Raw genomic sequence first — 11,333 nt, forward strand, 5'->3', positions numbered from 1 at the left:
CAGCAGCCACAGCCTTGGCCAGGTGGGCTTTGTCTTCTCTTAAACCTTCCCAGAATTTACGTGGGATATGAAAGCTTCATGCTACTGATGGGAGTGTTGAATTCAAATAGCTTGTAGCTTACTGGGGTTTGTTTGGGTTGGGGGTTGGGTGTTTTTGGTTTGGTTTTTTTTTGCTTCATTTTTGACCTTGAACAGTTTGTTTCTACAGGTGAATAAAAAATGGTAGGCCGTGCTGGAATCCACTGTGGAAGAGAGGGCTGATTGAAAGCTTGGGCACTTCTTAATATACTTGATTGTATTTAAATATCTGGTAGGTCCTTAGAAAGTCTTCTGGAAGCAAATCCAAAAGCTTAGAAACATGAAGACTAGGTCTTCCAAGATTTAATGGTACTCACAAATTCTATCTGCCTGTCCGGCTGCGCGATTAAGAACAGGTGAAATAGCAGAAATGGAAATAGGTCACCGAAGGGAGGGACGTCGTGCCATGTGAAGTCCCTCGGGAACTGGAAATGCTGAGCGTGCTTTCCCTGGGCTCGCACACACCACTGGTAGCAGCTGAGGGGGAGCCCTCCCGGTGTGAACTCTGCTCGGCTTCCCCGAGCACTGAAGAACTGATTTTTGAGCAGGAAGTTGATCAAGTAGCATATAAAGTGGGTTTTCTAGTATTTTCCTTCTTGGAGATCTGTACCGAGTCAAATCAAACAAAGACAGGGAGTGGGCCGAGCGAGAGGCTGCGCCAGCTTGTTCTGTTAATACTTTTCTACCTCTTGACGTTCATTGCCGAGCCGCTGCCGGCCGATAGGCCGGTACGTGGCTTCAGCAGCACGAGGGTTTCTCCTGGGTCAGGCCAAAACGGGCGCAGAAACCTGGGCAGGCACGGGGCAGTCCCTGCCTCCGCCAGGGATGCATGAAATCGTTTGAAACGTGTCTCCAAAGGCAGGTACGTACGTTTGCGTCGAAGTGAAGGAACCGGCGTTTTTCAGGTGGCACCACGTGGGCTCACCAACACTGCTGCTCAGCCTCTCGTGCTGCCTCCTTACCCAGGTGAAGTAGCATAGGATCCTTGCGCAACTAATGCTGTTCAAGTAACGCAGCCGCAGGGAGGTGTGTGGGTTTCTAGCTCTGTTGGTGAGGTGGGGGTTTAGAAAGGGAGAGGCGCCAAGATGTGAAGGGCCAGTGCTCTGCAGATCAACCCAGGTGTTTGTCTAGAAAGGAATGTTTCCGATCGCTACCGTGGTTGTGTGTAAGACTGAAATGCTGAAAGAGAACTGTGCAACCCTCCCACTCCGAGCCTGAGAGACACCTGGCGTTGGCTTTCTGAACTCTTCTGCAACCTGAACCAAAAATCTGCTGTGGGAATGTAGACTTACCATGTAGCCGTGGAAGAAAACTTCAATCGTGTCACTTCTCTCGGTCTTCAGAGCAGTCAACATGATTTTGATGTAGGTTTTAGATTATGTATATATAAATCTGATTGAAGTACCAACAGCAAACCATAAATAAAATGTGGACTTAACTGAAGAATGGGCAAGTGGAGGACTCTTGTGTTGAATTTGTTAAAATACGATACAATGAAGTTGTTGATGGAAGAGCCTTGCTGTGATGAAGACAGGGAAGTAAAGCTGGGGTGCCCTCAGCTCGGGGACGTAGCCAGGTTCACTGTTGCCTTTGGATCCGTTCTAGCACGTAAGGACCGACTCGATTGCGCTGTAGTTGCTGGAGGAGAGTTGGCTGCATGGGAACGGTCCTGGGGCGCACTCTGCCTTGGTGCCTGCTGAGGGCTAAAGGCTGCTGCAAACGGCCCTTGCCTCTCCTCGGGGCCGAGCGGTTATCCCAGGGACGGGTGCACTTTCCCGTTCCAGGCTGCCAAGAGCCGGTGGAGGCTGCTGGAGAGCTGCTGTTACCCGTGTTCCCTAACGTGGTGGTGACCCAGTGGCGTTGCTCCACCAGAGCAAGGGCCATCACGTGAGAGGGATTTGAAGCAGCTGTAACAGAGAGCTCATGGAAACCTCTGCTTCGCTATGTTTGCTCTGGGCACCGGCTTTGAAGCCGTGTAAACGCAAATACAAAACAATGGCAAATCACTGGGAATTTGTAGTACTAACATTAAATAAAAGGCAATTCAAACAAGACATCCATGGGAGCAGGTAACACCCGAGTTTATCATAGCTCTGTTCAGTTGATGTAACCCATCTGAGTGGATGTGCGTGTGAATTCTCCGGATGTCAACGTGTCAGCAAAAATAACAGTTCAAAATACATTTTGGATGTATCCCATTAAATCATTACCAGTTGGGGGGTTGCTACAAACTGGGAGAAGAAAGCTTTTGATGAAGACAGCAAAAATGGAAAGTGACTCCCACGAATGTGTTCTGTTCTCACGTTCCTCTCTGAGAACTTGTTAATGCCACAGGACAAAAAAAGCCATTTTTTAATTTAACTTCTACGGAGACTGCAAAATACGTAATGATTTATCGATCACCCCGCTCCCTGCAACCTTTTAGAATTTGGGCTCCTGTGGTTGTTACATTAGCTGAAAATACGGCCCACAGCAATTCTCTTTGATGCTCGCTTACCTGGTAACTTCAACGTAACTGTCAGCGATTTTGTTGCTGAGGTTTTATTCCCTCTCTTCTTTTTACAAAAACTCTCTGGATGGATTTGCTCTGACTTTTTTTTCTACCTTACATGGCTTCCTCACCTCTCTCTTTGTATGCCCCCCTGCCCCGCTCCCTGCACTGGTGTGTAGCAGGCTGTGGATCCTCCAGGAACACACCCCCCCTTCTGATTTGCCAAGGGCGGGCAGTTTGCGGGTGCCCCGGTGGGACCGGGAGGTGGTGGTGTGGAAAGCACTGGGGAGGCACCTGAGCCTTAGCCCCTCTCTGGAGGGAGTGTTGCTTCTGCTCTGTGTGGGTCAGCACCAGTTAGAACCATGTGCTCTGTGCAACAGCCGTCGGGCTGCTGAGGTGTCGGAGGAGCAGCAGACCGGGAAGGGATAACGATGTTAACGAGGGTGTTTGTTATGATGAAAGAATTCGCAATACACATGTCAGTGCTTAGGTAGGACTTGTTTTTCTCAGTACACCCTTGAGAAAGTATAAAGAAAATGCTGTTTGGTCTTTTGGTAGGTGGAAATGTGAAGCCCTTCTAAAGGAAGACTTTTTAGTGCTTCACTGGTATCTTTTCTTTCTTTTCCTTCTAGCAAACAAAGTCTTATACTGGAAATAACCACTGAAGTGCCTGCATGAAGACTTAACATCTATCTTTAAAGCAGTTTGCTTCATTTCAAGATTTCAGATGTCCTTGTAGCCATGCTAATCTTTGTGGGAGATTTTTTTAAATTATTATTTTAATAATAAGCATGGCTGTAGTTTTTGACGTTGGACTATAGTAGCTCATGTCCTCTGTGCAGCGTTGGGGAATGGAGACACTCATCCCTGAAGTAAGTATCCTGGATATAAACTATATAAGCAAATCAACTGTGTGGTGTATCATGCTGATAACAACAGCTGGTTTGAGCAAGAGGTTGCTGAATATGATACATATTTAAAATAAGAGTTACTAGGAGCCAATATAAAGGCGTACGATGAGTTCTGGGGGTAGGAGAAGCACAAGACCATGCAAGGATGCCGTGTGTTTTCTGTTGAATGTGGTGTGTCGTTATTTTGCTAATTGACATTTGAAAGTGTTTTTGTATTAAGTCTTCTTCAGTAGAGTTGGGGGCTCAGAAGTCCGTCCACTTCACCACCAGGTCAGCGGTTCTCTTTCCTGCTGTCTGCGGTCAGCAGCTCCTCAACGGGGGTTAGAGCTGGGGGGTGGAGGGACCACCCTGCTGGCTGCTGGGGGGAGCTGGTGCCTCACACAGGGGAAGGGGGCAGAAAGGGGATGCTTGAGCTTTCATTTCTTCTATTGGCACTTCATGGCTTTAGCAGTACCCGAGCTGCGCAGCACCGGAGTGCAGCAGACATCTGCGTGATGGAGGCGATACCGACCGAGGCTGGAAGTGAGGGGGGGGTATTTCCAGTCGTTTTACTTCGCTGTACGGTAAATCTCCCACCAGCGAACCCCAGGACCAGCCACAGATCGTGGTTAAATACACCAGATCCCGGTGACAAAATGCTCTTGCATTTATGGGTTGTCTGAACGCTGTCCCGCTTGATCCTGCCGTGTTTGCACCACGGTTTTTGTTGTTTGAAAGCGGTAAGCCTACACTGAGGATCGTTCCAGCCAAGATGGTAAAGGCAGGCGCTCTGCTGCTTTGCAGTGACCCCGTCTTGTTTAAAATTGCTTGATTTCTACAGCACAAATTCAGAAGGAGCCACTGCCCTGTTCAGCTGAACCTCCTGCCTACCACAGGCGGCTGACGCTCCGTTCAGCCCACGCAGAGGCCAGCGGCTGACATTGACTTCAGTCCTGTTTTCATTTTCCATTCAGCACTTTCACAGAGCCTCCCAGGCTGAAGTGAGCTTGTTAGTAACTCAATGGTTTATTTTTGTGGGTTGTTTTTTTTTTTTTTTTAATTCATTCCTTGTCACATTGTTTGTTCTCTTAATTTCCCTCATCCTGTAATCTGCTGGAGTTCACCCTCTGTTCTACAGCGTGTCTTAAGTTGGACCTTCCGGTTGGAAAACGTATTTCCATTTATTGAATTTTTTCATTTTAGGTTGGTTTCTTTAAAGCCTCAGATTTTTTAGTCATTCACTTTATTTAATTCCCTCTTCCCTCCTATTTCTTTTCACAGATTTTTTTAGCACCCATAGTGCTAGTGCTGAGGGGAGAATTTTGCCCCTGGTAAATGTTTGTTTTGTGCCGTGGTCGCTTTCTAATATCACCGTGGCTTTTTTAATTTAAGTTCCACGTTACTGGACTTACAAGTCTCTAGAGTAATTTCCCCTCTGAAAGAATTAAGTTCTGATATCACTCTTCTATATTTTGTCCCATCAGACCGTTTGGCAGCCTGGCTGCAGGTACCCCCTCTTTCCCTAAGCTGCTCCTTCCACGCCTCTCCGTGCTGCACCCAGCCATTTGGCTCAACATCATCGAGGCCGAGGACGCCCGTGGGTGTCGGTGGCCTTTGTGCCACCTTCAGCGTAACTCTGTGGTGCGGTTCCACCAGGGTGGGGGGGGTTCCTGCACCCTGACGCTTGCGATCATACATTCTGCTCCGTGTACACACACACACGTGCTCCCCACAATTTTTTTGAAGCACCATCTCGTACAAACACACCCCCCCCCCCGGCTTCACCTGCTCCTCCAGCTCAGTTTGTCCGAGCAGCCCCGTCTGACTGCTCTGAAACGTGCCTTGCGCCAGGGACCGCTTTGTTACCCAGTCCCGGGCTTAAAGCTTTCACGTGCGGACAGACGACGCCCTGAGCTGACCGGCACAGCTCCCCGCTTCGCACCGTAACGCTGGGGACGCGCTCCAGGGTTTTTCACAACCCCCGCTTTCCTTCCCAAAGCTGCAGTTAGAATGTGTGGGGCGCATTCAGGCCTCTGGGCTGCAGACACAGATAGGCCTCTGAGTTGCAGCAAACTTCATAACCAGAGACTGTACTTTTGTAACAGCTACTTGAAACAAGAGCAGTTGTTTGGAGAATCTTCAAAATCCTCATACTACCATGTGAATTAAAAGATAATTTTGTGTTCATGTTAAATGTGTTCGTAGCTCCCTTCAGCAAGACGGTACTTATTTGTTCGTGCCATTACCCCATCCCTACAGGTTTAAGGCACTGGTACTCCAGCTGTTGGCTGTGACCTACTCACACCCTGTGGGCTCCTGCCAGAGCCTGGGATCTGCAACACAGGCGGCAAGTGTCACAAGGATCTCTCCCCGCCACCCCCCCCCCCCACCACCCCACCCCTAGAAAAATACATAGAGTCACCAAATCCAAGCATGGTTGGAAACCGTGGTTTCTGGGAGTCCTTTAGGTGCATTTAATGCAAATTGTTCTGGAAGTTTGTTGCGCCAAGAGCCTGAAAGAACAGCTCTCACGTGAGGCACCTCCTGATGTATTTGAAGTGTTGTGAAATCTTTTGTAACTTGGCTGTTGCCAACATTAAATACTTGCAACAGATTTTCTTCTGATATTGTTTGGGAGAAAGAGTATTACATTTAGATTCATGTCAGGAGAATATGGACACATAAGCAAGAGCTGCTGACCTCGTGACAGAAAGATGAGACAATGAACTTTCACAAACTTTGATGGCATTGGGGGTATACAAAAGGCAACAAAAGTTGCTTTTTTGATTTTCCCAAATGTGCTCTGTCTCTTCCTTCAAGGCATATGGGGTTTTTAATCCTCTGTTCCCTCTCTGGCCTTGTGTGGCCAGCTGGTGGTTGTTTTTGTGGGTGCAAGAGAAAGTAACTTCATAGAATCATAGAATGGTTTGGGCTGGAAGGGACTCCAAAGGCCATCTAGTCCAACCCCCTACAATGAGCAGCAACATCTCTTATCTAGGCGAGGTTGCTCAGAGCCCCATCAAACCTGACCTTGAATGTCTCCAGGCATGGGATTTTCACTACCTCTCTGGGCAGCCTGTTCCAGTGATCCACCACCCTCATATTAGAGAACTTTTTCCTAATGTCCAACCTAAACCTACCCTTTTCTAGCTTAAAACCATTACCATTAAAACTTCTTTACCCCTGCTCGCGTTCCAGGGGATGCCTAGCGCTGTAAGGCCGTATCACACACGGTACAGGCACAGGCATTTCAGGATCACAGGCATGATTTTGATTGCTGTGTGTGAGCTACCACGTACCTTAAGGGAAAGAATCTTTCCAAGGAGCAAAAACTTTTTTGCATTCCCTGTGTTCTGCTGCCCTGTCTCCCAAAGCCCGTTACGCTTTGTCAGGCTGAAGCAATCGCGTAACTAGGCCAGTGTTACCATCACACCTGGGCACAAGAGCAGCTGTGCCGAGCGATACTGCAGCCTGTAGTACTGGCTCACAGACTGAATGTGCTGGCTCAAAGAATTCAGGCTCTTCAAGGCAGAGGGAACCCCTCATCTCCACTCCCAGCTTCCCCTGTGGAGCACGATCCCTATTTTAACCACACTTCAGCGACAGATAACTTGAACTTCACACAAGCTCCGTTTTAAAAATTTATTCTGTAAACTCCATACCGGGTCTTCAGTTCTCCTTTTCCTGCACAGTCTTCGTTCCGCGCAGCCGACCCGTACGACGGGCAGCGATGAGACCCACTTTGCGCCCAGCAGGAGCGTCCCTCCTGATGGTGGAAGGCTTGCCGATGTGCTGATGGTTACCACCACCGAAGGGATGTTCTACAGGCTGCGGGAAAACAAAGCAAGTCGTCAGTGTAATTAACAACAGAAATGAGTATTAATGTTTGTCGGCAATAAATTTTTTGTTCCCTTACATCAGTTTAATTGCTTCATTCTTCACAGAGTGCAGGACTATCAAGCACTACTACCTACTCCGATTAAACGTGCAATTACAGGGTAGTCTGTGAAACTTCCTTCCCCGATATGTGCCTGACTCCTCCCCGTATCAAACGAACCCCTTCTAAACCATAAAAAAGGAAGGTGGAAGCTCCAAGTGAAAAAGACTCACGTTCATGGCCACACCACGGACACGCGGCCAGCAGTTTCTCTTCGCCTTGTATTTGTGATAGGCACGGCCGGCCTTCAGGATGGGCTTGTCAATACGACCTCCGCCAGCAACGATGCCTGAACAGAACGGCAGGGATGGCAACGCGCAAAAACAACAGGCAAAAAGAAACCGCTCAAGAACAAGGCTAATTCCTAACAATATTCGAGGCCTACAAAGCTTCTGAAGACCGATCTCGAACAACCCCGGCTGTGTATTCGGACCAGGATTTCCCAGCCAACGCGAACCGTGAGATGAGGCTCACGCTACCAGCCCCACGCCAAGGGGTGACAAGTACTTTCATGACTGTTTTTCAATGCACACATACAGGACCGAGTTTAACACTTCCTAAAGCATCGCCAGTTTTATTGCTAAAATTTCTTGGGTAACATTATCAATAGTTTTTCAGCTAAAGAACATATGCATTTAAAGAGCTCGGGGGACTTTCAAGAACTTTTAAGGTTTAATACCTAGTTATTTTATGATTTATTTGGTCAATTTTAGCAGAGTAACAGACCACAGATTACTTGCTTTGGTGTCTCCTATTCGGAGGCAGGCAAGTGTCACTTGCTGGCTGAGTACAGCAGCCACCCCAGCTGTCAGTCAAGCGTACAACAAACCTGGTAAAACCTCTGCTTCTGGACAATGGTATTTTCATTCCTTGTCAGACCTTTCAGAATACTTCACCCAACCGACACCACCTCCACTGCTACCCCTGTAGGCTCCGTTGCTGCACCAAAAGCGCGAAACCACCAACACAGTTTTGTGCAGAAGTTCTTCCCCAGATTTTTCACGCTGACCAACTCCATTACAGCTGGAGGACAACAAGCATCTACTTTTCTGTCCTCTCACTACGTCAAAGCATCTCCAAATTTAACTTACCCTTATCCAAAAGTAACACAGGCATAACATACCAGTGAGGCACCTGTGCACAGACTGTACCTGTGCATAATCCCAGATCCAGCCTGTAAATTATGTTATTTCCAAGACAGTATTAGAAACTGTGGCCCTGTCTGAAAGCTTGCCTGGCAGTACGTAAACTCTGTGACAAGACAAGCTCGTAGCTGTCACTCCTTACCAACAACAGCTCTGTTTGCAGAAGAAATCACTTTCTTGGAGCCAGAAGGCAGCTTCACTCTGGTTTTCTTTGTTTCAGGGTTATGAGAGATAACGGTGGCGTAGTTTCCAGAAGCACGGGCCAGCTTTCCACGGTCACCAGGTTTCTCCTCTAGGCAGCACACAATGGTGCCTTCCGGCATGGTGCCCACGGGCAGAACATTGCCGATGTTCAGCTGAGCTGCAAAGAGCAATCGGAGCATCAACAGCTTCTTTCGGGGCCCTCAGTTACCTTCCTATTTAACACGGGCCCCTGTGCACAGAAGGGCACCGCACAAACGCTTCGGGAGCGACGAGCAGGGGCATTTTTTTGTTGTTTGACTTGGAACACAAGCGTCCTGTTCCGTGGAACAGAAAGGCAGGCAAAACGGGACTCCAGGGAACAACCCAGACGCTCGACGAGAGCTGCAGTTAGCCTTGTTAATCTGAACAGGCTGCGTGGAGATCGCAGCCTCCAAGGGGAAACCCTACATTGGCTTGAAGCTAGTGGAAGCTGCTGCTTTGTGATGGCTCCCGACTGCACTTAAACGCCCCAAACTCCAGACAACATCGGCTTTGGCCTTCTGAAACTGCCCAGCCAACATGCCTTCCGTCGTAACTCACCTTTCTTGCCGCAGTACACAAACTGACCGGTGTGAATACCCTCAGCAGCAATGAACAGCTCGGTTCTTTTCTTAAACCTGTATGGGTCGCGGAAGGCAATCTTGGCAAGGGGAGCACCTCGGCCAGGATCATGGATGATGTCCTGTTGGAATACAGGCGTGCTTTAGAAGAGGATAAAGCATTGGGCACGGGTTCTGCAGAAATCCAGGAACTCCAGACACTGGAGATGGCTACAACCAAGGTAATTCTCACTGTGGTCCCCCTTTCTCACAGGGATCTTGATTTCCCCCAACGTGAATGAGCTGAAGATTCACGTTTGTAAGAATACAGCCTCAAGTACCTGTATCACAAAATGATGACCCTGGTTAAATGTGCTGCTTGAAACTAATAATCTCCAAATGATTTTATTCCTGACATTCTGCACATATCAGACCTCTCCATACTAAGAGATTCACTTTCACCAGTTATCCAGTCCCCTCTGGGCAAAGCTGGGCACAATCAGAAATTTCTCCCAAGCGTTCTCTTGGAATGGAAGTATTTCTAACCTTCTGATATCAAGTACACTGAGGAAACGCAGACTTATTGCTTCTCTTCAAAAAACAGGTCAATTCTGTTCTTGAAGTACACTGAGATTCCAACACAAAACCACATATTCAGACTACAGCGAAATGATTAAAGCTCTTTAAGGTGCATCTGTTTCCTCGGAAAGCTCAGATATTGTTGGTATCCAGTACTTGTGTTATTTCCTGCTCTTTTCAACCCTGTTGGGCAAAACCCCCCATGTCTATTACAGAAGCCAAACCTACCTACCTACCTACCCACTTTTTAACACCAAACTCTATTATGGTGAGTGTGAAGACTACAGCCTAAAGCTCTGAAAAGCTGAAGGGACAGCGAGATGTTCAGAGCACCTCGCCACGTACGCAGTGGCGCCGTTAGCAGCCCAAGTCACCAACACCCAAGAAATGCACGCCTGAGACACAGCATCGCACCCCAAGGAAAAGCCCTGCCTTGCCCCCACCCCTCAGGACTAAGGTGGCAGGTACCACTTCATGTTTACAAAGACTGACTTATTTTTTTTAAAAGATGGAGACTATGGGGACGACTCTCCCCACCCACGTGTCACGAGTTTAGGTGACATAAAAGAATAGCGACACTCCCGCACGAGCAAAGCCCCAACAGACAATCGTACTGCTACGTGCTGCCAGCTTTATTCAAACGCCGTCAAACACCCCAAGCAGTTTTAACGTGCCAAGGAACGCGACTTACCCAACAAGACACGGGCAGCCCGCGCAAAGGAGAGCCAAGCGGCGCCCAGCACAGCTGGCGGGGCCTCGGCTCCCCGACCCCAGCGAGGCGCAGGGCGCTGCCGGGCCCCGGTTGACGAGGCCGCCGAGGGCTCCCCCAGCCCCGCACCACCCCCCGCACCGGGCCCAGAGCACCCGGAGACGGTCACGGCCGACCGGAGCGCCGGGACCCAACAGCGAAGGGCCCCCCCCCCCCCCTACCTTGACGATGCCCTTGATGTAGCCGTGCCTCTCGGCGAAGTCGACGGCGCGGAGCTTGGCCGGGCCCTTCCTGTGCTTCACGTGGGCGCGGAAGACGGAGCCCGCGCCCTTCCTCTGGCCCCGGATCACACGGCCCATGGCGCCCTGCGGGCAGAGGGCATCCCCCGTCAGCCGCCCCGCCGCCGGCCGGCCCGCCCCGCCCCTGCCCCATAACCCCCGCAGCCGTTAACGCCCGGCCCGGCCCGGCCCGCGCGGGGGGACGCGCGGGGCAGGGCCGGGGGCGGGCGGCAGCGGCGGATGGCGGCGGATGGGGGGACGCGGCGGCCGCGCTCCTACCTCTGCTCCGGCCTCGCTGGGAAAGAAGGAAGCGCCGACGTCACCGCGGCGCCAAGACCCTTCCGGCGCGCGGGGGGAGGGGGGGAGGGGCAGGCGGTAGTCGCGCCGCCGTGACGCCGCGTCGCGCCGCCGCCCGGCAGCCGAGGTGTTGGGGTTCGTGCGTCT

At 50.1% G+C, this 11,333-nt stretch overlaps 1 protein-coding gene across 1 annotated transcript; it reads right to left on the reverse strand.

Moving 5' to 3' along the window:
• Positions 1–7,087: 7,087 nt before the first annotated feature.
• On the reverse strand, positions 7,088–10,976 carry RPL8 (ribosomal protein L8). Its single transcript, XM_086471702.1, has 5 exons — positions 10,833–10,976; positions 9,325–9,466; positions 8,684–8,902; positions 7,570–7,685; positions 7,088–7,287 (listed from the first exon to the last, which is right to left on the reverse strand). The coding sequence occupies exons 1-5, from the start codon at positions 10,968–10,970 to the stop codon at positions 7,129–7,131; spliced, it is 774 nt and encodes a 257-aa protein (XP_086327828.1). The 5' UTR covers positions 10,971–10,976; the 3' UTR covers positions 7,088–7,128.
• Between the last annotated feature and the right edge of the window lie 357 nt (positions 10,977–11,333).

Source organism: Leptosomus discolor, chromosome 1, assembly GCF_034619465.1.
Source record: "Leptosomus discolor isolate bLepDis1 chromosome 1, bLepDis1.hap2, whole genome shotgun sequence".
Taxonomy (NCBI): Eukaryota; Metazoa; Chordata; class Aves; order Leptosomiformes; family Leptosomidae; genus Leptosomus; species Leptosomus discolor.